The 25,955-nt window shown below is 47.6% G+C and overlaps 1 protein-coding gene across 1 annotated transcript in view; it reads right to left on the reverse strand.

Annotated features, from left to right (window-relative positions):
• Positions 1-25,955, reverse strand: part of CAMKV (CaM kinase like vesicle associated) — a 166,707-nt gene that overhangs the window by 26,196 nt on the left and 114,556 nt on the right. Inside the window, exons 2-4 of the mRNA XM_077451537.1 lie at positions 18,051-18,152; positions 15,290-15,421; positions 9,307-9,381 (exon numbers count right to left, since the gene is read on the reverse strand). Coding sequence (XP_077307663.1) covers positions 9,307-9,381; positions 15,290-15,421; positions 18,051-18,145 — 302 coding nt within the window. The 5' untranslated portion in view covers positions 18,146-18,152. The remainder of the gene's footprint in view (positions 1-9,306; positions 9,382-15,289; positions 15,422-18,050; positions 18,153-25,955) is intronic.

Below are 25,955 nucleotides of genomic sequence, written 5' to 3' on the forward strand. Positions count from 1 at the left end.
TTCTCCCACTAACCACAGTCAGGCCCCTCTAAAGTCCAAAGGACAGTAAACTGAGCCTTTGTCTAGAAAGTTTGGAGACCCCTGATCTAGACCAAAATAAATAAGCAGAAGTTACCTGTAGGCCAATGTCCGCACACCAAAGACAAAGATGTATACTACTGAAGCTATAGGAAAATTTTGGCCTTTTTTTTTGTAAAAGTCAGGCTTGGCCCAACCTCCTTCTTCCTCCCAGGTTTCTCTATTGGTCCGGCATGTCTCCCATCAGATTAAAGGGGCTCTGTGACTCGGACCTGGGAGATGAATGGGCATGCCCGCATGGCCAAATGTTGAACATTCTAAATCTGCAAGTGAAATTCTGATTGGTAAAACGATAGCCTCTGTCAGCGATGGAACTACCAGAGCCACAAAGGTTGCACTTGCGACTGGGCCCTGGCGTTCCGCCACTGTAGGGGACCCCAAGATGGCATGAAGGGGGCCCGCTGCAGAACATGTGAAAGGGTCCTGCTGCAGTACCATGAGACTCAGTTTTCACTGCTGGGACCCCAAAGTCGTGAGACTTGTTTGTGATGCACCACAAGTGCAGTTGCTCCAGAGCTCAGTAAATGAGCGCAAACTCTGCTGATTTCCATCATCCATGGTGTACACAGGCTATTCCCCTTCAGTAAATCAACCGAAATGTTTTTGTTTAGTTACAGGTACAGCGTGTAAAATAAGTATTGAACACGTCACCATTTTTCTAGGTACTGTATTTATTGACGTATAACACTCACTTTTTTTGCCATGAAAATCAGATGCAAATAGCGTGTGCGTGTTATACGCCAATACTTCAATTTTAACTGTCTCAGAGGGGACAGGGAGGGAGGGGGCAGGACGAGCGCCATCAGATTACATACAGTGAGAATCTCCTGTCTACTTGGCGGCCTCTGTAATAGCAAGTCCAGTCCCCTGGGCTGCCATTGGACCACTGTTCTGTCTATCATATGAGATTCTCACTGTATGTAATCTGTCGGCGCTTGTCCCGCCCTCCTCCCTGCCCCCTCTAGGCTGCAGATGGTCATCGATCAGGCTGCACTGATGGCAATGGTGAGGCTGCTGCACTGATGGCAATGGTGAGGCTGCTGCACTGATGGCAATAGTGAGGCTGCTGCACTGATGGCAACGGTGAGGCTGCTGCATTGATGGCAATGGTGAGGCTGCTGCATTGATGGCAATGGCGAGGCTGCTGCACTGATGGCAATGGTGAGGCTGCTGCATTGATGGCAATGGTGAGGCTGCTGCATTGATGGCAATGGTGAGGCTGCTGCACTGATGGCAATGGTGAGGCTGCTGCACTGATGGCAATGGTGAGGCTGCTGCATTGATGGCAATGGTGAGGCTGCTGCATTGATGGCAATGGTGAGGCTGCTGCATTGATGAAATGGTGAGGCTGCTGCACTGATGGCAATGGCGAGGCTGCTGCATTGATGAAATGGTGAGGCTGCTGCATTGATGAAATGGTGAGGCTGCTGCATTGATGAAATGGTGAGGCTGCTGCATTGATGAAATGGTGAGGCTGCTGCACTGATGGCAATGGTGAGGCTGCTGCATTGATGAAATGGTGAGGCTGCTGCATTGATGAAATGGTGAGGCTGCTGCACTGATGGCAAAGGTGAGGCTGCTGCTCTGATGGCAATGGTGAGGCTGCATTGATGTGGACTGATGAGGATGCATTGATTGCACTTGTGAGGCTGAAGATGGGCATTGATCAGGCTGCATTGATTGCAATGGGGAGGCTGCAGATGGGCACTGACCCTTATTTTGCTTCAAAGTTCCTAATTATATACAATTTAAGTTTTTTTCCTGAAACTTCCCTCTTCAAATGGATGTACGTGTTATATGCCAATAAATACGGTAAATATATTTCTAAAAGATGCTATTGACATGAAATTTTCACCACATGTCGGAAACATCCTATGCAATCCATGCATACAAAGACACCAAAACAAATACGTTCAGAAATGAAGTTCTGTGTAATAAAATGGAATGACACAGGGAAAAAGTATTGAACACATGAAGAAAGGGAGGTGCAAAAAAGGCATGGAAAGCCAAGACACCATCTGAAATCTATCAGTAATTAGAAAGCAATCCTGCCCCTTGTCAGGGCAAATTAATATCAGCTGGTTCAGTCTCCCCTGATGGCCTCTAAAAGGTGTCTTATTACCGAGGTGTCACACAAGAAACATCTCATGATGGGTAAAAGCAAAGAGCTCTCTCGAGACCTTCGCCAACCCTTAGCCCTTGTACACACGGTCGGAGATTCCGTCGGAATGTGTCCTATCGGGCCGGTTTGTCGAATAATCCGACTGTGTGGGGTCTGCATCGGAATGTTTCCGTCGGAATATCCGTCGGACCCAATTTTCCAACTTGTTGGAAATGTTTTCCGGCAAACTGGTCCGATAGGACATACTCCGATCATGTGTAGAGAATTCCGATCGGACAAAGTGCCACGCATGCTCAGATCAAATTCCTACATCAAAGCTATTGGCTACTAGCCTGAACGTAGTCCCGTCGTAACGAAATTACGTCATCACGTTCTCAAAGATCGGATTTTTCGACAACTTAGTCCGACCGTGTGTATGCAACAGTTTCGGACACGATCCGACGGATTTGGTTGTCGAAATCTCCGACCGTGTGTACAGGGGCTTACTGTTGCAGAACATACTGATGGCAATGCTTACAGAATTAGGATTTTTAAACGTCTTAATGTTCCAGTGAGCACTGTTGGGGCCGTAATCCAGAAGTGGAAAGAACATAATTTCACCATAAACCGGCCACCACCAGGTGCTCCTCGCAAGATTTCTGACAGAGGGGTGAAAAGAATTATCAGAAGAGTTGTCCAAGAACCAAGGAGCGCTTGTGGAGAGCTTCAGAACGACCTGGAATTAGCAGGTACGATTGTTTCAAAGAAAACAATAAGTAATGCACTCAGCCGCCATGGCCTGTATGACCGCTCACCACGCAAGACTCCATTGCTGAAGAAAAAGCGCGTTGAAGCTCATTTAAAGTTTGCTGCACAACATTTAGACAAGCCTGTGAAATACAGTCTGGTCAGATGAGACCAAAATTGAACTCTTTGGATGCCATAATACACACCATGTTTGGAGATCAAATGGCACATCACCCCGAAAACACCCCCCATACCGACAGTGAGGTGGGAACATCATGGTGGGGGGCAGGGCTGTTTTTTTTTTCAGCATACAGTACTGGCAAACTTCATATCATTGAAGGAAGGATGAATGGAAAAATGTACAAAGACATTCTTGATAAAAAATCTGCTGCCATCTACCAGGATGATGAAGATGAAACGAGGGGCGGACATTTCAGCAAGACAAGGATCCCAACACACAAAGCCAAGGAAACTCCCAATTGGTTTCAAAGAAAGAAAATAAAGTTGCTAGAGTGGCCCAGCCAATCACCCAACTTGAATCCAGTAGAAAATCTATGGAAAGAACTAAAGAGTCTATAGTAGAGGCCAATGGAACCTTCAAGATTTGAAGACCGTGTGGAAGAACGGGCCAAAATCCCATCTGAGCAGGGGCGGACTGACCATTGGGCTACTCGGGCACTGCCCGAGGGGCCCATGCCACTAGGGGGCCCCATCAGGGTTGCCAGCCTCAGTAAAACCCGAGATTATAGTTGCCCCACCTCTCCAGTACCTTCTCAGCCAATAGAAACATGTCTGTGTGTACTGTGTGTGTGATATTATACTGTGTGTGTGTTTGTGTATACTATGTGGCCCCATAATCTCTGATTGCCTGGGGGCCCCATAATCTCTTATTGCCCGGGGGCCCCATGAGTTGTCAGTCCGCCTCTGCATCTGAGCAACGCAAGCGACTCGTTTCTCCATACAGGAGGCGTCGTGAAGCCGTCATTACCAACAAAGGATTTTGTTCCAAGTATTAAATACATTTTAGTTAGCGTGTTCAAAACTTTTTCCCTATGTCCTTCCATTTTATTACACAGAATTTAATTTCTGAACGTATTTGTTTTAGTGTCTTTGTATGTTTGGATCGCATGGGTTGTTTCCGACACGTGGGGAAAATGTCAAGTCAATACCGCCTTTAGGAATATATTGAGCGAGGAAAATGGTGACGTGTTCAATACCTTTTTTCTAGTATCTGAAACCCTTTGAGGAAATTTCAGAAACCTGGGGAAAGGGTAAAAACTCCAAGCTAATGGAAGTCCTGGTGGGAATTAAGCCCAGGGGACCCCAGTGATAACCACCAAGGTACCGTGCTTTTCTTTATATACTCAGTAACCAAAAAGAGACACATTGCCACCAGTTGAGGATTGTGGCTTGCTGAACTCTGCTGAGGAACTCTTGTGACAATCTGTTACTCTCTATATCAGGTCTGCAGCGCACTTCCTAGTTCTACCACTGTGTGTCGCCCCAGCGCTGTGTAACTCTCACAGTCCCAGAGGCAGCGAATGTTCTGAGACTGCAATGCGCCTATGTAGTGCAGCGCCGGGGAACTGCTCTGTGCTATTAGATACCAGATAGCACAGTCAAGAATGACAATTTCCTGTCCACAAGAATATATCAACTGCTGCAAGACTTCTGATTCCACTCACAGCTCCTTCTGCATGAGCTCTGACTGCCCAGTACATGATTGGAATTTTATAAGTGCTGCAGTGAAACACCAGAATAAGACAGTCTGATGGTACTGGAAGCTTTACCTAGGTATAACGACATTTACTGGTTTACTGTAAATAACGCAGCAAGAGCCTTCTTCCATATTTTCAGTTTTATTGGGTGACGTAACACGTAACGGGTCGGATTCACTCAAACTGGAGGAAATGAGAAGAGACGTTGATGCTCAAAGTGACCAATCAAAATTTTAGCACAAAATTTTAATTGGCATCATTTGTTAGCCTCAAATCCACAACTGCCAATCAGAAATCATTTTGCGGTCTTTTGATTGGCCTACACATTGGAAGTCATCAGAGTTCTGTTCATTTGGATAGAGTATATCCAACATCACGTCACGACCGAAACACGAGGACACTTTAGACTTTTCTCCTGGTTTCTAAACCAACCAAACTAACCGAAGCTTAGATCAATCACACCAATACTACACACTGGTAAAAACTACGACATAAAACACATAAATTGTTATGTTTCTCAAATTTGTTACATTGTTTTCAACATTGGGGGTGAGATAAAGAAGTTGAAAACAATGTAACAAACACATTTTGTGAATAATTACATTTTATGTTTTTATGATACATTTATTTTTACAACATTCAGAAAAGGATAGAAGTGCACCCACATCCAGGCCAGGCTCTGATTCCCGCCCTCTGCCATGCTGCAGGAGTGAGGGCTCTGATGTGATGGTGGGACTCTGACATGAAGGGGGAACTCTGACACGATAATGGGACTCTGACATGAAGGTTGGACCTTTGATGTAATGGTTGGACTCTTGCATGAAGGAGGGACATCTGATGTGATGGTGGGACTTCTTTTTTCCTGTGTCATTCCATGCAGGGGAACCTCTGATGAGATGAAGTTTGGACCTTTGATGTGATGGTGAGACTCTGACAAGAAAGGGGAACCTCTGATGTGATGGTGGGACTTCTTTTTCCCTGTGTCATTCCATGCAGGGGAACCTCTGATGAAGGGGGACTTCTGATGTGACGAGGGGGGGTGGGGGGGCTCCAATGTGATGGTGAGACTCTGACATGAAGGTTGGACCTTTGATGTGATGGTGGAACTCTGACAAGAAAGGGGAACCTCTGATGTGATGGTGGGACATAAAGGTTGGACCTTTGATGTGATAGTGGGACTCTGGCATGGGGGGGGGCCTCTGATGTGATGGCGGGACTCTGACATGAAGGTTGGACTTCTTATGTGATAATGATGTGATAATGGGACTCTGACATGAAGGTTGGACCTTTGATGTGATAGTGGGACTCTGGCATGGGGGGGGGCCTCTGATGTGATGGCGGGACTCTGACATGAAGGTTGGACTTCTTATGTGATAATGATGTGATAATGGGACTCTGACATGAAGGTTGGACCTTTGATGTGATGGTGAGACTTTGACATGAAGGGGGGGCCTCTGATGTGATGGCGGGACTCTGACATAAAGGTTGGACTTCTTATGTGATGGCGAGACTCTGACATGCGGGGGGCTCTGATGTGATGGTGAGACTCTGACATGAAGGTTGGACCTCTGATGTGATGAGGCTGACGCTGATATGTAGGGGAACCTCCTGGTGTGTTGGTGGGACTCTGACATGAGCGAGGGACCTCTGATGTGATAATGGGACTCTAACATGAAGGTTGGACCTCTGATATGTAGGGGAACCTCTGATGTGTTGGTGGGACTCTGACATGCGGGGGGGGGGGGCTCTGATGTGATGGTGGGACTCTGACATAAAGGTTGGACCTCTGATGTGATGAGGCTGATGCTGATATGTAGGGGAACCTCCTGATGTGTTGGTGGGACTCTGACATGAGCGAGGGACCTCTGATGTGATAATGAGACTCTGACATAAAGGTTGGACCTTTGATGTGATGGTGGGACTCTGACATGAGGGGGGTGGTTGTGTGCATCACCCCAGGCTCAGGTTTCCCATTGATAAGCAATATTTCATTTTTTTACAATATAGACTGGAGGGGGGCCTTGGGATTTTGTGTACTTTTAAAGGGTCTTGTGTCTAAAAAAACAAAACAACCGAGGAACACTTAAAGTCCCAGTTGGTTTCGTTGGTTTAGGAGGTGGTGGTATTGGGATTTTGGAACATTTAGAATTGGGGATTACCTTCATAACCATATGGGGTTATATATAGGATTTTCTCCTGGATTGTGAAGACACCAAAGCAGGCCCCCAGCGCTCAGTCCTGACCTGCTGTGAGCTCCCTGATATCACGCCATGATGAGGGTATTACTCCAGCCTGCTGTGCATGACACACAGCGCAGTGTGAGAGTCGTGTCATCCTGTGCTGCATCCATGCCGAAAATGGTTGTGATTTCCATTGGCGCTGGACGCCCTGAGAAAGTCATTGGTGACGTTGTGTGGTGACTCCACAATTAAGAAGATTACGTTTTCAATGTGTCTCAGTTCTATGTAAGAATTATTGCTGCAGCCCCCCACTGCAAGTGTCCAATGAGTGGCACTGCAATGCATACAAAATGCGTTGCCTACATGTTGCTGTAACATATAAGTGTACCTACAGAGTAATATTCCATACCGTGGCGGCTCATCACATCTATCCCTGGCGCCGGTCATCTATTATACAGGTTCAGTCATTAGTTCCACAGCTCTCTGAAAACATCCCCCTCTGCTCCAGGGAGGAAATCCATAAAACATGGCCTGATGGGGGGGTACAGAAGCTTCACATCACACGTTTCTGCTTCATCAAAGTTTATTACAGCTTTGTTCAAGGCTGAAAAGAGAACATCAGAGTCTGGGGAGTCGGGACATCTGCTCCAACTCTGAGATGACAACACGGTTCTTCCATTGTAGAGAAAGTCACGGCCTCCATAGTGATGCAGAACGTGGGTGTCTCTGCAGCTTCCTCAGATTATAAAAGAGCAACACACAGGAGGGGGGCATGGACGGTGGTCAGGGCTCATCTAGGAACTGGATAGAGTAGTGAGTGCCTCTAGGGACCAGACAGGGTGCCTCGCCTCTAGGCACCTAACAGTAGAAAGGGCGCCTCTAGGGTTTGGTTAGAGGTGAGGGAGACTCTCTGAACTGAATGGCAGTCAAGGCTCCTCTAGAGACTGGACAGTGGACAGGGTGCGTCTAGGGACTGGACGGTGGTCAAAGCTCCTCTAGAGATCAGACAGTGGACAGGGTGCTTCTAGGGACTGGACGGTGGCCAGAGCTCCTCTAGAGAATGGTCAGTAAACAGGGTGCCTCAAGGGACCGGAAGGTGGTCAAGTCTTCTCTAGATACTGGACAGTGGACAGGGTGCGTCTAGGGACTGGACGGTGGTCAAAGCTCCTCTAGAGATCAGACACTGGACAGGGTGCTTCTAGGCACTGGACGGTGGCCAGAGCTCCTCTAGAGAATGGTCAGTAAACAGGGTGCCTCAAGGGACCGGAAGGTGGTCAAGTCTTCTCTAGAGACTGGACAGTGGACAGGGTGCGTCTAGGGACTGGACGGTGGTCAAAGCTCCTCTAGAGATCAGACAGTGGACAGGGTGCTTCTAGGGACTGGACGGTGGCCAGAGCTCCTCTAGAGAATGGTCAGTAAACAGGGTGCCTCAAGGGACCGGAAGGTGGTCAAGTCTTCTCTTGAGACTGGACAGTGGACAGGGTGCGTCTAGGGACTGGACAGTGGTCACAGCTCCTCTAGAGACCAGACAGTGGGCAGGGTGCTTCTAGGGACTGGACGGTGGCCAGAGCTCCTCTAGAGACTGGTCAGTAAACAGGGTGCCTCAAGGGACCGGAAGGTGATCAAATCTTCTCTAGAGACTGGACACTGGACAGCGGGCCTCTAGGGAGTGGACAGTGGTCAAGGCTTCTCTAGAGACTGGACAGTGGGCAGTGTGCTTATAGGGACTGGATGGTGGTCAAAGCTCCTCTAGTAACTGGACAGTGGGCACGGTGCCTCAAGGGACTGGACAGTGGTCAAGGCTCCTCTAGAGACCTGACAGTGGATAGGGTGCCTCAAGGGACTGAACAGTGGTCAAGGCTTTTCTAGAGACTGGACAGCGGGCAGGGTGCTTATAGGGACTGGATGGTGGTCAAAGCTCCTCTAGTAACTGGACAGTGGGCAGGGTGCCTCAAGGGACTGGACAGTGGTCAAGGCTCCTCTAGAGACCTGACAGTGGACAGGGTGCCTCAAGGGACCAAACAGTGGTCAAGGCTTCTCTAGAGACTGGGCAGTGGGCAGGGTGCCTCAAGGGACTGAACAGTGACCAGAGTGCCTTTAGGGACAGGATGGTGGTCGTTGTGTTTCTGGGGTGTCAAGGACAGTGTTGGTTAGGCCTCCCACTGTAAGCGCCACACCCACAATTCACTGCCGTTCGCCATACGTTCTTCCTCATTACCCTCTGGGTGCCCAAGGGTGCCTCTAATATTTTTCAAAGCTTGGGATGTCTGCAAAGTGATGGTCCTTCATAGTCCCAGGCGAGGAGAGGACACAGAAGACTCTGAAGAGTGGCGGCTCCCTCTGTGTCAGGAGTGTGAATAGCAAAGGTGTTCTTATAAATTATCATAGATTTTGGTGGGGTGAAGAGTTGCTGTGTACGTGTTGTGTGATGTGCAGCTCCACATTGATGGGTCAGACTGTAAATAGAATGGAAAATACTCACAGTTCCATGAAGATGAAATATTCCTTCTTTGTCTCAAACACATCGACCAGCTGCAGGATGTTGGGGTGCTTCACCCTGCGGAGAATAAAAGGGTTTAGGGGGCAGCAGACAGAAATGACTGGATCAAGGACAGATATATAGGAGATACATTGCCACAGAATATATACAGGTGTATAGGGGATAATCCTCACAGTGGGATATATACTGGTATATAGGGGACAATCCCCGCACTGATATACACTATATTGCCAAAAGTATTGGAATGCCTGACTATACTTGCACATTATTTTTAATGGCATCCCAGTCTTAGTCCGTAGGGTTCAATATTGAGTTACACAGTAGGCAGTTTAAAAAAAGACACAAGTCCATCAAGTCCAACCTATGTGTGTGATTATATGTCAGTATTTTATATCCCTGTATGTTGTGGTCTTTCAGGTGCTTATCTAATAGTTTCTTGAAACTATCGATGCCCCCCGCTGAGACCACCGCCTGTGGAAGGGAATTCCACATCCTTGCTGCTCTTACAGTAAACAACCCTCTACATAGTCTAGGGTTAAACCTTTTTTCTTATAATTTTTTTTTTTTAATCAATAGTTTTTATTAAAGTTTACATTTTTATCAAGACAAATGACAGAAATTATGACTAAATAACAGATCAGTTACAGTATTTAGATACATAGATAATAGTATCCAAAAATAATAAAAAAAATATAATATAAAGAAAACCATATTAATTATCTCAATTATAATCGGGATAATAAAGATAACGATCGGAAGGTTATTAATACATCCATTTTTTTCTTATAATTTTAATGAGTGGCCATGTGTCTTGTTAAACTCCCTTCCACGAAAACGTTTTATCCCTATTGTGGGGTCACCAGTATGGTAATAATATATTGTGGGGTCACCAGTCCGGTATTTATATATTGTGGGGTCACTGGTATGGTATTTATATATTGTGGGGTCACCAGTCCGGTATTTATATATTGTGGGGTCACTGGTATGGTATTTATATATTGTGGGGTCACCAGTCCGGTATTTATATATTGTGGGGTCACTGGTATGGTATTTATATATTGTGGGGTCACCAGTCCGGTATTTATATATTGTGGGGTCACCAGTCCGGTATTTATATATTGTAGGATCACCAGTACAGTATTTATATATTGTGGGGTCACCAGTATGGTATTTGTATATTGTGGGGTCACCAGTCCGGTATTTATATATTGTGGGGTCACCAGTCCGGTATTTATATATTGTGGGGTCACCAGTATGGTATTTGTATATTGTGGGGTCACCAGTCCGGTATTTATATATTGTGGGGTCACCAGTACGGTATTTGTATATTGATATCATATCCCCTCTCAGGCGTCTCTTCTCCAGAGAGAACAAGTTCAGAGCTCACAACCTTTCCTCATAACTAATATCCTCCAGACCCTTTTATTAGCTTTGTTGCCCTTCCTTGTACTCGTTCCATTTCCAGTACATCCTTCCTGAGGACTGGTGCAGAGAACTGGACAGTATACTCCAGGTGCGGCCGGACCAGAGTCTTGTAGAGCGGGAGAATTATCGCTTTATCTCTGAAGTTGATCCCCTTTTTAATGCCAATATTCTGTTTGCTTTGTTAGCAGCAGCTTGGCATTGCTGAGCCCATCATCTACTAGGACCCCCAGATTCCTTTTACATCCTAGATTTTTCCTGATGTTCTCCCCCCCAGTCTATAGATTTCATTCCCCAAATACATGATTTTGCATTTTTCTACATTAGACCTCATTTGCCATGTAGTCGCCCACCGCATTAATTTGTTCAGATCTTCTTTCAAGGTCTTCTTATCCTGCGGAGAAGTTATTGCCCTGCTTAGCTTAGCATCATCCGCAAATACAGAGATTGAGCTGTTTACCCCATCCCCATCCTCCAGGTCATTTATTAACAAATTAAATAGGATTGGTCCCAGCACAGAACACTGGGGGACCCCACTACCCACCTCTGACCATTCTGAGTGCTCCCCATTTATCGCCACCCTCTGAACTCGCCCTTGTAGCCAGTTTTCAATCCATCTACTCACCCTATGGTCCATGCCAACGGACTTTACTTTGTATAGTAAACATTTTTGAGGAACTGTGTCAAATGCTTTTGCAAAATCCAGATAACACCACGTCTACGGGCCTTCCTTTATCTAGATGGTAACTCATCTCCCCATAAAAGGTTAATAGATTGGTTTGACAAAAATTACTCTTCATGAATCCATGCTGATTACTGCTAATGATACCATTTTCATTACTAAAATCTTGTAAATAGTCTCTTATCATCCGCTCCAAGAGCTTACATACTATTGATGTTAGGCTAACTAGTCTGTAATTCCCAGGGATGTATCTTGGGCCCTTTTTAAATATTGGTGCTACATTCACTTTTTTTAAATCATCTGGTACCATTCCAGTCAGTAGACTGTCAGTAAAAATTAGGAACAATGGTCTGGCAATTACTTGACTGAGTTCCCTAAGTACTCTCCCTAAGTACGCACGGATGCAAGCCATCTAGTCCCAAGTCTATTTCTAATTCTGTCCTCTGTTAGCCATGGAGGTGCTTCCTGTGATTTGTCATGAGGATAAACACTGCAGTTTTGGTTACTGAAGCCCCCCAATTCCCTTGTGAAGACTGAGGAGAAGAATAAATTCAATACCTTCGCCATCTCCCCATCCTTTGTAACCAGATGTCCTTCCTCATTCTTTATGGGGCCCAATATGGTCTGTCCTCCTTTTTTTTACTGTTTACATTCTTAAAAAATTTCTTGGGATTTTTTTTTTGCTCTCATCCGCTATGTGTCTTTCGTGTTCCATCTTAGCAGCCCCAATTGCACCCTTACATATCTTGTTGCATTCTTTGTAAAGTCTGAATTCTGATGATGATCTCTCAGCCTTCTCCTTTGCTTTTATATGCATTTTTACATTGGAGTTAAGCCATCCAGGACTCATTTTCTTTGTCCTAATATTTTATCCCAATTTATATCTTCTAGTAAAGTTCGTAGTTTAGGGAAGTTGGCTCTTTTGAAATTCAGTGTCTTTGTGTTCCTTGTGTTTCCTATTTGTGTGATTTATACTGAAGCCAATTGACCTGTGATCGCTGTTTCCTAAATTGCCCCGTATTTCCAGATTCGTGATCAGGTCTGTATTGTTGGTAATCAGTAGATCCAGTAACGCTTTATTTCTAGTTGGTGCATCTACCATCTGACCCATAAAATTGTCCTGTAAGACGTTTAGGAACTTGCGAGCCTTAGACTAATGCGTGGTTCCCTCCACCCAGTCTATGTCTGGATAATTCAAATCTCCCATTATAATAACACTTCACCATTGTTGCTGCTAATCCAAATTGTGATAGGAGATCCATTTCCCCCTCCTCCCCCTGGTTAGGGGGACTATAGCATACTCCCAGTATTATTTTTCCTTTAGCTTCATCCCTTTGGAGCTCTACCCATCAGGATTCCACCTCTTCCCTAGCTCCCTTAGGCTGCTTTCACACTGGGACGGTATTCAGGCGTTACAGCGCTAAAAATAGCGCCTGTGTAGCGCCTGAAAAAAACCGGCCCCTTTCACTCCAGTGTGAAAGCCGGAGGGCTTTCACACTGGGGCGGTGCGCTGGCAGGACAGTGAAAAAAGTTCTGCTAGCCGCATCTTTGGAGCGGTGAAGGAGCGGTGTATTCACCGCTCCTAAACCGCTCCTACCCATTGAAATCAATGGGACAGCGCGGCAATACCGCCGGCATATCGCCGCTGTAGCGGCGCTATGCGGGCGGTTTTAACCCTTTTTCGGCCGCTAGCGGGGGTTAAAACCACCCCGCTAGCGCCCGCAGACCGCCGCTAAAACGACGGTGAAGCGCCGCTAAAAATAGCGGCACTTTACCGCCGACGGCCGCACCGCCCCAGTGTGAAAGGGGCCTTAGTGATGTCATCTCTCACATTCACTTGTACATTATTCTTGAAATATTAGACATACCCCTCCCCCTTTTTTTACCCCATTTATCCTGGCAATAAAGGGAATACCCTTGAATGTTTGCCAGCCAATCATGAGAGCTGTTGAACCAGGTCTCTGAAATTCCCACAAAATCGAAATCCTCCTCGTTCAACAGTATCCCTAGTTCGCCCATCTTGTCCGCCAGGCTCCTGGCATTGGTGAACATGCCCACCCTTTGCAGCTATAACAGCTTCAACTTATTAGAATCAGAGCAGAGACTGCGAGCCAGGCCTTCTTGTCCAACATCAGTGCCTGACTTCACAAATGCACTTCTGGAAGAATGGTCAAACATTCCCATAGGCACACTCCTAATCCTTGTGGTCAGCCTTCCCAGAAGAAAAAGAACCAAGGATGAACATGGACTTTACATTGGTAGCCACAAGTAGATCCAAGATGAAAAGGAGAGCACTCAATTGAATAAAAATCCAAATTTATTTAACATTGTATAAAAAAAAAAATATATATAAAAAAACAAATATTGAAATACATATCAAAATTGTGTGGTGTAATCCCACCTAGGTAAGACCTATATGAACACTGGAGAAACCCTGTAGGTATGCCCATAGATATGATGGACTCTGATGCCGCGCACACGCGATCAAATTGTCCACAGTACACCAGACAATTCAATCGTGTGTGGGCTCCAGCGGACTTTTTCATCGTAAAAGTCCGGCGGACTTAGAAAGTAGTTTTGACTCAAAATTTGCCCGCCGGACTTATACGATGAAAGGGTCCGCTGGAGCCCACACAAGATTGAATTGTCCGGCGTACTATGGTACAATTCGGTCGTGTGTGCGCGGCATCAGAGTCCATCATATCTATGGGCATACCTACAGGGTTTCTCCAGTGTTCATATAGGTCTCACCTAGGTGGGACTACACCACACAATTTTGATATGTATTTCAATATTTGTTTTTTTATATATTTTTTTTTTTTATACGATGTTAAATAAATTTGGATTTTTATTCAATTGAGTGCTCTCCTTTTCATCTTGGGTCTACTTGTGGCGGAATTTCGGTGTGTCCGTGTGTGGCCAAGTCCTTTCGTTATAAAGTCCGGAGGATTGTTTGCCGGATTGTTTGCCGGACCAAGTCCACCGGACAATTTGATAGTGTGTGTACACGGCATTAGTCTGCTGTAAGCAGAAGGTCTTAGCCCCTTGTACACACGGTCAGAGAATCTGTCGGAATGTGTCCTATCGGACCGTGTCGTCGGATAATCCGACTGTGTGTGGTCTGCATCGGACTGATTCCGTCCGAATCTCCGTCCGACCCAATTTTCCAACATGTTGGAAATATTTCCCGACCAACTGGGCCGGACCGACCTAATCCGGTCATGTGTAGAGGATTTTGATCGGACCAAGTGCCGCGCATGCTCAGATCAAATTCCTACATCAAAGTTATTGGCTACTAGCCTGAACGTAGTCCCATCGTAACGAAATTACGTCATCACGTTCTGAAAGATCGGAATTTTTCGCCAACTTGGCCCGACCGTGTGTATGCAACAGTTTCGGACACAATCCGTCGGACTAAATGCGACGGGCAAAATCCGACGGATTTGGTTGGCAAAATCTCCGACCGTGTGTGTACAGGGGCCTACATATCGGGGGCCCACAGGAATAAAAATGTCTCAACCACTTTTCACTACAGCCTTCCCAGAAGAGGTGAAGCTGTTATAGCTTCAAAGGGTGGAGCCAACTCAATATTGAACCCTCCGGACTAAGACTGGGAAGCCATTAAATTACATTAAAGTTCATGTGCGTGTAAAGGCAGGTGTCCCAATACTTTTGGAAATATAGTGTTTATACAGGTGTATAGAGGACAATCTCCACAGTGGAATATATACAGGTATGTAGGGGGCAATCCTCACAGTGATATATATATATACTGTATATACATTGCACACAGGTGCATAAGAGATAAACCTCGCGGTGGTACATATACAGGTGTATAGGGGATCAATCCTCGCAGCTCACATTTTTAGGATGTTAATTTCATTTTTGGCCGCCTTCCGGACTTTGCGCCCATCTCTCTTCAGGAAACGTTTGCAGGTGTAGAGTTTTCCTGATGATTTGTCTTTGGCTCTGAAGACTTCGCAGAATTCCTCTCTGTGGGGGTAAAACAATTGCATCGTCTTTATTCCATCTATAGGATCTATTGGTGCCTTTTTTTGCCCATTTTTTTCTATTTTCTGCCGACTCTGCTTTTTTTTCTCTCTCTCTCTTTATTAATCTGCAGCAAATTCTCTTTTTTTTAAATTTTTTTAATTTTTAATTTTTTTAATTTTTAATTTTTTTAATTTTTTTTTATTTTTAATTTTTTTTATTTTTAATTTTTTTTATTTTTAATTTTTTTTTTATCTATTTTTTTTTAACTGCCTGTAGACCATGTGACTGTAGTTCCTCCCCCTATTCCTCTAGTATAGTACGGCATGGCTCCTAACAATCACTTCAAGGTTAGTTTAGGAATACATTGTAACATTCGATTTTCTTTTTTTTTCATTGCAGAGTCAGCATGAGACTAGGAAATGCTAGAGGAGGAAAGAATGGAAGATGTCTACAAATGACAGTTCCTTACAATATATTGATTATTGATTGGGGATAATCAAGTTAAAGCGGGAGTCCGCCGGGACTCCGCCTTTTTTTTTTTTTTTTTAAAAGCCAGCAGCTACAAATACTGCAGCTGCTGACTTTTAAAATAGTGACACTTACCTGTCCAGCGCGCCCGCGATGTCGGCACCCGAAGCCGATATGTAGATCGTCACTCGGGTGCTGCCGCCGCCATCTTGGGTATGGGAATCAGGAAATGGAGCCTTTCGGCTTCATTTCCCGGTTCCCTACTGCGCATGCGCGAGTTGCGCTGCGCAATAAGGACGGTCCCCGCTGCCTCTGGGATCCGTGTGTTTCCCAGCAGGCAGCGGGGCACTTGCGGAAGGGGGCGGGCACTTGCGGAAAGGGACGTAATCTACGCCCCTTTCCGCAGAGAGCTATCCCGGAAGTGGGTGCAGTTAGCTGGATTATCCAGGTAACTGCACCCCCCTCCCCCCTGAAAGGTGCCAATTGTGGCGCCGGAGGGGGGGAGGATTCCGATGAGCGGAAGGTCCATTTTAGGGTGGACCTCCGCTTTAAAGAGTAACTCCACTTTTGTTGAGAAAAAAAATCAACCCCCCCCCCGGTAATCTATGTATATTGCAAGGATTTTTAACAAACTTTGTTGCAGATTCCTACCTTTTGTTATTCTGAAGAAATCCCTGTTTGTTCCTCTGTGTCCCCTGTGGGAAAGTGAGTCTAATGGGAGCGGTTTCAGAATTATCAATCAGCTGCTGCACCTGCAGGGCTCTAACGAGGAAAGCTGCCGGGCCTGCATCCATTTAGCTGTGATTTCCTATTGGGAGTATCTCACTAAAAATGAAACTTTTGTTGCAGGGGATTCCTGAAATCCGACTTGTATCTTAGTGCAGGCTTCTGGGGCAATCAGTGAGCCAATCACACAAGCAGGAAATTACATATCTGGGGGGAGGAGGGAGGAGGGGCGCTCTATATACAGAACACCTCCAGGTGGCCAAATTCCATTTTGAGAAAATTCTAGAGCTGTAGATTGAAAATTGAAAAGATTTTACCCCCTTCCTGACCAGAGCACTTTTGCGATACGGCGCTGCGTCGCTTTAACTGACAATTGCGCGGTCGTGCGACGTTGCACCCAAACAAAATTGATGTTTTTTTTTTCCCCCAGAAACAGAGCTTTCTTTTGGTTGTATTTTTTCACCTCTGTGGTTTTTATTTTTTGTGCTATAAACAAAAAAAAGCTAAAATTTAGAAAAAAAAAAAAAGCAATATTTTTTACTTTTTGCTATAATAAATATCCCCAAAAAATATATAAAAAAAACAAATGTTTTTCCTCAGTTTAGGCCGATACGTATTCTTCTACATATTTTTGGTAAAAAAAAAATCGCAATAAGCGTTTATTGATTGGTTTGCGCAAAAGTTATAGCATCTACAAAATAGGGTATAGTTTTATAATAATAATAATAATAATAAATTTTATTTATAATGAACTTTCCATCAAAAGATCCCAAAGTGCTACATGGTTACAATCAAAACAAGCAAATAACATAACTCAAAAAAATTTACTAAAATTTATGGCATTTTTATTATTAATTCATTTTTTTTTATTAGTAATGGTGGCGATCTGCGATTTTTATCGTGACTGCGACATTATGGGCGGACACATCGGACATTTTTGACACTATTTTGGGACCATTGTCATTTATGCAGCGATCGGTGCTATAAAAATGCATTGATTACTGTGTAAATGACACTGGCAGGGAAGGGGGTTAAACACTAAGGGGGCGATCAAGGGGTTAAGTGAGTCCTTGGGAGTGATTCTAACTGTGGATGACAGGGAGCAGTAGATCCCTGTCATGACACAAGGCAGAACGGGGAAATGCCTTGTTTTTACATAGCGCGCCCAAAAGGCGGCCAATTTAAAGGGACGTACCTGTACGCCCATTTGCCTGCCTGTGCCATTCTGCCAACGTATATGTGTGTGCGGCGGTTGGCAAACGGTTAATAACATTCGATTACAATATGACTTGTGTCGCAATTGTATACAATATATTATTTTTTCTTAATTTACTATATATTTTTTTTCCCCACGAAAGGGGAGTTACCCTTTAAAGTGGGTTCTACTATGTGGTAGCAGAGAGGGGGCATTTTGCCATTTCTGTTTCGTACTCACGTCTTGATGAGCTGGCCCAAGTCATATTTGTCGCTGACTTCTGTGGGTTGATTGTAATCCTTTTTGTCACCTAACGTCACACATCCAAACGGCATTGCCCGCCTGCGGGGAGAGGGGACAGTGTAAGTGATACAGTCCATGGCCCGTCATCCTCCGGGCACATGATAGGACAGGTTACATTGTTATCAAATCCCAATATTAATCATGATGAATATCCCACATCTCACTATTCAACCCAAATCACACACATCATTGTCCTGGACTCCGCGGGGGGGTGGGGGGGGGGTATTACAGGGAGGGTTGTGGAAGGCTGGGGGGGGTGTATTGCAGGGGGGGGCGGTGGAAGGCTGGGGGGGTGTAGGGGGCCAGGTGAAGGCTGGGGGGGTGTAGGGGAGGCTGTGGAAGACTGGGGGGGGGTGTAAGGGGCCGGTTGAAGGCTGGGGGGTGTAGGGGGCCAGTTGAAGGCTGGGGGGGTGTAGGGGGGCAGTTAAAGGCTGGGGGGGTGTAGGGGAGGCTGTGGAAGACTGGGGGGGGGTGTAAGGGGCCGGTTGAAGGCTGGGGGGTGTAGGGGGCCGGTTGAAGGCTGGGGGGTGTAGGGGGCAGTTGAAGGCTGGGGGGGTGTAGGGGAGGCTGTGGAAGGCTGGAGGGGTGTAGCAGGGGTGGTGGAAGGCTGGGGGGGTGTAGGGGGCCGGTTGAAGCCTGGGGGGTGTAGGGGAGCAGTTGAAGGCTGCAGGTGGTGTAGGGGAGGCTGTGGAAGGCTGGAGGGGTGTAGCGGGGGCGGTGGAAGGCTGGGGGGTGTAGGGGGCCGGTTGAAGGCTGGGGGGGGTGTAGGGGGCCGGTTGAAGGCTGGGGGGGTTAAGGGGGTTGGTGGAAGGCTGGGGGGGGGGGGCATTTACTAAAGAAACAGAAAAGAGATTCACAAAGAAAAATCATCTACTGGTCTAAGGCCTGGTTCACACCGATGCATTTTTTTGTGCGTTTTCAGTTTTGCAGAAACACACTACAGTGCATTTTATTTTTCTTCTGGTTTTTGGTTCCATAGACTTCAATATATGAAAAGCATGTATTGAAAAACGCAAAATGCACCTGCAATATGCAAACTGCAAACCTGCTTAGGTGTGAATCAAGCCAACTGAACGTTCTTCTTTAATAAATTGTCCAACCGGTGGGGGATGGGGGCGGACAAGTTTACACCAGATTGTCCATTTGAAATATGTAAATCTAGAGATGAGATTTTCTTCTATAATGGTTTTTTTTTTGGGGGGGGGGGGGGGTTAAATTAAGAGTACAAAATACAAAACCCTAAATCATAAACATGTATGACGGGTTTCTCACCGAGATCTGATGGTTACATAACGTTCAGCTGGAGGAACAATAAAATAGAGGATCTCTTTGCTCCTCCAGACATGGACGGGAAATAATGCCTTCAGTTTTTGTTTTGTTTTTATCAATGTGAAATATTGTAGATTGGGGAGAAATGGGGTCACGGTGAGGTACGAGGTGTCTGCATTTATTTTATGTTACATGTTTAGAGTACCGACATAGATTTTAGAGTACCGATGAGTTTTTGTCATAGATTTCAGGACCATATCAAACTATAAGTTCCACCTTGCAACAGAGCTTACAATCTAATTCTCCCCCCTCCCCTCCAACCCCCCTGACCTTCACCTCTCCTGTACACATACTCAATCTTCCAGCCCTTCTTCCTTCTTACTCCCCTCTCTCAATCCATCCTTTCTTCCTTCCTCTCCTCGCCTTGCCTTCTCTCCTTCCTTCCTTATCCCTCCGCTCTCTCTCCTTCCTTCCCTCCTGCCCCCTCTCCTTCCTTCCTGTGCTCTCTCTCCTTCCTTCCCTCCTGCCCTCTCTCCTTCCTTCCTTCCTGTCCTCTCTCCTTCCTTCCTGCACTCTCTCCTTCCTTCCTTCCTTCCTGCGCTCTCTCTCCTTCCTTCCTTCCTTCCTTCCTTCCTTCCTTCCTGCGCTCTCTCTCCTTCCTTCTTGCCCTCTCTCCTTCCTTCCTTCCCTCTCTCCTTCCTTCCTTCCTGCCCTCTCTCCTTCCTTCCCTCCTGCCCTCTCTCCTTCCTTCCCTCCTGCCCTCTCTCCTTCCTTCCCTCCTGCCCTCTCTCCTTCCTTCCTTCCTGCACTCTCTCCTTCCTTCCTTCCTTCCTGCCCTCTCTCCTCCCTTCCTGCTCTCTCTCTCCTCCCTTCCCTCCTGCCCCCTCCTTCCTTCCTTCCTGCCCTCTCTTCCTTCCTTCCTGCGCTCTCTCTCCTTCCTTCCCTCCTGCCCTCTCTCCTTCCTTCCTTCAATCGTGCCCTCTTTCCTTACTTCCTTCCTGCCCTCTCTCCTTCCTTCCTTCCTGTCCTCTCTCCTTCCTTCCTTCCTGCCTTCTCTCCTTCCTTCCTTATCCCTCCGCTCTCTCTCCTTCCTTCCTGCCCCCTCTCCTTCCTTCCTGCCCCCTCTCCTTCCTTCCTGCGCTCTCTCTCCTTCCTTCCTTCCTTCCTTCCTGCCCTCTCTCCTACCTTCCTTCCTGCCCTCTCTCCCTCTCTCCTTCCTTCCCTCCTGCCCTCTCTCCTTCCTTCCTTCCTGCACTCTCTCCTTCCTTCCTTCCTGCCCTCTCTCCTCCCTTCCTGCTCTCTCTCTCCTCCCTTCCCTCCTGCCCCCTCCTTCCTTCCTTCCTGCCCTCTCTTCCTTCCTTCCTGTGCTCTCTCTCCTTCCTTCCCTCCTGCCCTCTCTCCTTCCTTCCTTCAATCGTGCCCTCTTAACTTCCTTCCTTCCTGCCCTCTCTCCTTCCTTCCTTCCTGTCCTCTCTCCTTCCTTCCTTCCTTCCTTCCTGCCTTCTCTCCTTCCTTCCTTATCCCTCCGCTCTCTCTCCTTCCTTCCTGCCCCCTCTCCTTACTTCCTGCCCCCTCTCCTTACTTCCTGCCCCCTCTCCTTCCTTCCTGCGCTCTCTCTCCTTCCTTCCCTCCTGCCCTCTCTCCTTCCTTCCTTCCTGTCCTCTCTCCTTCCTTCCTGCACTCTCTCCTTCCTTCCTTCCTTCCTGCGCTCTCTCTCCTTCCTTCCTTCCTTCCTTCTTGCCCTCTCTCCTTCCTTCCTTCCCTCTCTCCTTCCTTCCTGCCCTCTCTCCTTCCTTCCCTCCTGCCCTCTCTCCTTCCTTCCCTCCTGCCCTCTCTCCTTCCTTCCCTCCTGCCCTCTCTCCTTCCTTCCTTCCTGCACTCTCTCCTTCCTTCCTTCCTGCCCTCTCTCCTCCCTTCCTGCTCTCTCTCTCCTCCCTTCCCTCCTGCCCCCTCCTTCCTTCCTTCCTGCCCTCTCTTCCTTCCTTCCTGCGCTCTCTCTCCTTCCTTCCCTCCTGCCCTCTCTCCTTCCTTCCTTCAATCGTGCCCTCTTTCCTTACTTCCTTCCTGCCCTCTCTCCTTCCTTCCTTCCTGTCCTCTCTCCTTCCTTCCTTCCTGCCTTCTCTCCTTCCTTCCTTATCCCTCCGCTCTCTCTCCTTCCTTCCTGCCCCCTCTCCTTCCTTCCTGCCCCCTCTCCTTCCTTCCTGCGCTCTCTCTCCTTCCTTCCCTCCTGCCCTCTCTCCTACCTTCCTTCCTGCCCTCTCTCCCTCTCTCCTTCCTTCCCTCCTGCCCTCTCTCCTTCCTTCCTTCCTGCACTCTCTCCTTCCTTCCTTCCTGCCCTCTCTCCTCCCTTCCTGCTCTCTCTCTCCTCCCTTCCCTCCTGCCCCTCCTTCCTTCCTTCCTGCCCTCTCTTCCTTCCTTCCTGTGCTCTCTCTCCTTCCTTCCCTCCTGCCCTCTCTCCTTCCTTCCTTCAATCGTGCCCTCTTAACTTCCTTCCTTCCTGCCCTCTCTCCTTCCTTCCTTCCTGTCCTCTCTCCTTCCTTCCTTCCTTCCTGCCTTCTCTCCTTCCTTCCTTATCCCTCCGCTCTCTCTCCTTCCTTCCTGCCCCCTCTCCTTACTTCCTGCCCCCTCTCCTTCCTTCCTGCGCTCTCTCTCCTTCCTTCCCTCCTGCCCTCTCTCCTTCCTTCCTTCCCTCCTGCCCTCTCTCCTTCCTTTCCTCCTGCCCTCTCTCCTTCCTTCCTTCCTGCACTCGCTCCTTCCTTCCTTCCTGCACTCTCTCCTCCCTTCCTGCTCTCTCTCTCCTCCCTTCCCTCCTGCCCCCTCCTTCCTTCCTTCCTGCCCTCTCTTCCTTCCTTCCTGCTCTCTCTCTCCTTCCTTCCTTACTGCACTCTCTCCTTCCTTCCTTCCCTCTCCTTCATTCCTGCACTCTCTCCTTCCTTCCTTCAGTCTCCTTCCTTCCTGCACTCTCTCCTTCCTTCCTTCCTTCCTTCCTTCCCTCTCCTTCCTTCCTGCACTCTCTCCTTCCTTCCTTCCTTACTTCCTGTGCTCTCTCTCCTTCCTTCCCTCCTGCCCTCTCTCCTTCCCTACTTCCTGCTCTCTCTCCTTCCTTCCGTTCCTTCCTTCCTGCACTCTCTCCTTCCTTCATGCCCTCTCTTCTTCCTTCCGGCTCTCTCTTCTTACTTCCCTCCTGCCCTCTGCTTCCTTCCTGCCCTCTCTCCTTCATTCCTGCTCTCTCTCTCCTTCCTTCCTTCCTTCCTTCTTTATTCCTATAATAAAAAGTTTGGGACTTTGAATGAGACAGACAATAACACACTTTGCAGGGTAATGACACATTTATTAACAGTGTAACCCATAGCAATTGGTAAGTACACAAGGGTAATAATCTCTAGGCATTCAGAACACAACATAGATGGTAAAAAGCAAATTCCACATAAAGACGACCACAATATGAAAAGAGATAGTATCATGTCAAAACAATATAGATATATAAGAACAAGTATACAAAGTATTTGGATATATAGGAATAAAAACATGTTGATTGGAAATAAAATATTGATAGAGCCATGTGTGGGGGAAAAAAAGGCTGCATCACTATGAAATTCGGCGCGTTTTGTCGATGAATACGACCGTATACCGTGTAACGGATGCTACAAATATATGTAAGAAATGTGAAAGGATATGTAAAGAAAATGTATTATGGTCTGAGCAGAAGCCCATATTGTGGGAAAAATATAAAAAAGGAATGGATGATCTATCCCAAAAGTCTTACATCCCATAGAAGGTTCAAACTAAACGATGCTGGTGTAGGGAGCCGCCATATTTGTCTAACCCGGGAGCTGAGGTGTTGGGATCTGAAGGAACACATGAGAGCGTCTCCAGGAGAATGAAAATAGTCATAAGTAATAAGTATTGTGCCAATGATTGGCTTCATAGAAATCTGTAAGGTAAGTAAAAACATTATATGTGTAGCAAATCAGATAGCACTGCTCAAGAATAGTGTAGGAATACCAATGTCCACTAGGGGTGCCTAGGAACCTGAGAGAAAAAGGAAATATAGGTGGATGTGGTGAAATAAAGAATGGGACATGTAACTAAAAAAAAATCTACTCTCCCCCTCCTCTCTCTCCCCCTCTCTATTCTCCCCCCCCTCCTCTCTCTCTCTCTCCCCTTCTCTGTTCTCTCCCCCTCTTTCCTCTCTCTCTCCCCTTCTCTCCTCTGCTCTCCTCTCCCCTTCTCTGTTCTCTCCCCCCTCTTTCCTCTCTCTCTCCCCTTCTCTCCTCTGCTCTCTCCTATCTATCACTCCTATCTCCTCTCTCTCTCTCCCCCCTCTCTCTCTTCCCATTCACCTCCTCCCTTCTTTCTTTCTCTCTCTCCCTCTCTACTTTCTCCCCCTCCTCTCACTCTTTCCCCTCTTTTCTTTTCTCTCTGTCTCCCCCCCCCCCCACTCCTTTTTTTCTCATCTCTCTCTTTCTTATCACCCTCTCTGTTTCTCTCTCACTCTCAATCTCTCCCTCTCTTCCTTTCCCCCTCTCCCTTTTCTCTCTCTCTCTGTCTCCCTCTTCCCTCTCTCTCCTTCTCCCCACCACCTCTCCCCCTCTCTCTCCTCTCGAGCCCCCCTCTCTCTCACCCTCTCTCCCTCTTCTCTCTCTTTCCTCTCTCTCTTCTCCCCCTCTCTTCTCTCTCTCCCTCTCCCCTCTCCATATCCCTCTTCTCTCTCCTCTTCTCTCTCTCCCTCTCTCCCCTTCTCTCTCCTCTCGCCCCCCCTTCTCTCCCCCTCCTCTCCCTCTCCTCTCTCTCTCTCCCCTTCTCCCGCCTCTCTCTCCCTCTTGTCTCTCTCTTCCTCTCTTCTCTCTCTCTCCCTCTCTATGTCTCTCTCTCTCCTCTCCCTCCCTCCCCCCTCTCTCTCTCCCCCTCTCTCTCCTCACTCTCCCATCTCTCTCTCTTCTTTCCCTCTTTCCCCTTCTCTCTCTCTAACTCTCCCTCTACCCTCTCTCTAGCCCTCTTCTCTCTCTCTCTCTCTCTCTCCCTCTCTCTCCCTCTCTTCTCTCTCTCTTCCCCTCTCTCTCCTCGCTCCCATCTCTCTCTCTTTTCTATCCCTCTCTCCCCTTCTCGTTCTCTCTCTCTCCCCCTCTCTCTCTCCCTCTCCCTCTCTCTCCATCGCTTCTCTCCCTCTCTCCCTCTCCTCTCTCTTCTCTCCCTCTCTCCTCTCTCTCTCCCTCTCTCTCTCTCCTCTCTCTTCTCTCTCTCTCTCCTCTCTCTTCTCTCCCCCTTCAGTTATGTTGTATTAGTGAAGGTAGTAGGAATCTGTCGGTGTTGGGGGAGCGCAGCGTGCGCTCTTGCTGTGCTGCGTTCCCCCAGGAGCTGGGCACGGTGCACCCGCAGAGCGATGCGTAGTGACAGCACACAGGGGCTGTGCGCTCACTGACCTGGAAATGGAGCACTTAGGGGGGAAGAGACGCTTCTACCTCCAGGATTTACACAAACTTAACTTCTGAACTGCTGGCTGAACCCGCCGCCGCCGCCGTTCCACCATGATGTCATTATTAAAGGGCTGCACTCGCTGATAGCTCAGCGCTGTCATCTCTTCACTGAGATCCATTAGAGCAGATGAATGTGTCACCATCAACAGGACTAAATACCAGACAATGTCACCCAGGAGACGCGGAGACGTTTGACAGACACGCGTAGGCTGATCGCAGAAGAGACGACGACACTCAGCTGTGGTATCCGATGGCAACCAGATCTTGCCATTCATCAGTTTATTAGCAGTTAGGAATTTTGACATTATGCTAATGTGCATTGGAGTGAATAGGTGTCAGGGCTGGGCTCAGCCCTTCCTTCTCTGAGCTGGCCGCTCAGCTGTCGGCTAATTGCCAGCTCCTATGTCTCCACAGTGACTCACCTGTTGATGATCCTGCTCGTCAGTCCTGCCTACTTAAAGCGGAGGTCCACCCTAAAGTGGACCTTCCGCTCATCGGAACCCTCCCCCCCCTCCGGTGCCACAATCGGCACCTTTCGGGGGGAGGGGGGTGCAGTTACCTGGATAATCCAGGTAACTGCACCCACTTCCGGGATAGCTCTCTGCGGAAAGGGGCGTAACTTATGCCCCTTTCCGCAAGTGCCCGCCCCTTCCCGCAAGTGCCCCGCTGCCTGCTGGGAAACACACAGATCCCAGAGGCAGCGGGGAGCGTCCTTATTGCGCAGCGCGATTCGCGCATGCGCAGTAGGGAACCGGGAAATGAAGCCGAAAGGCTCCATTTCCTGATTCCCATACCCAAGATGGCGGCGGCAGGACCCGACAGGCGACCTAGAGATCGGCTTCGGGTGCCGACATCGCGGGCGTGCTGGACAGGTAAGTGTCACTATTTTAGAAGTCAGCAGCTGCAGTATTTGTAGCTGCTGGCTTTTAAAAAAAAAAAAAACGCGGAGTCCCGCTTTAAGCCACCCAGCCCAGATGATCTCTGCCTTCGCCTTGGTCACATCTCTAAGACCCCTTTCACACTGGGGCGTTTTTCATGCGCTTTAGCGTTAAAAAAAAGCGCCTGAAAGAAGCCGCAACTGCAATCCCAATGTAAA

This window comes from Lithobates pipiens, unplaced genomic scaffold (genome assembly GCF_037356315.1).
Source record: "Lithobates pipiens isolate NorthernLeopardFrog02 unplaced genomic scaffold, aLitPip1_a1.2 Scaffold_23, whole genome shotgun sequence".
In the NCBI taxonomy this organism is placed as follows: Eukaryota; Metazoa; Chordata; class Amphibia; order Anura; family Ranidae; genus Lithobates; species Lithobates pipiens.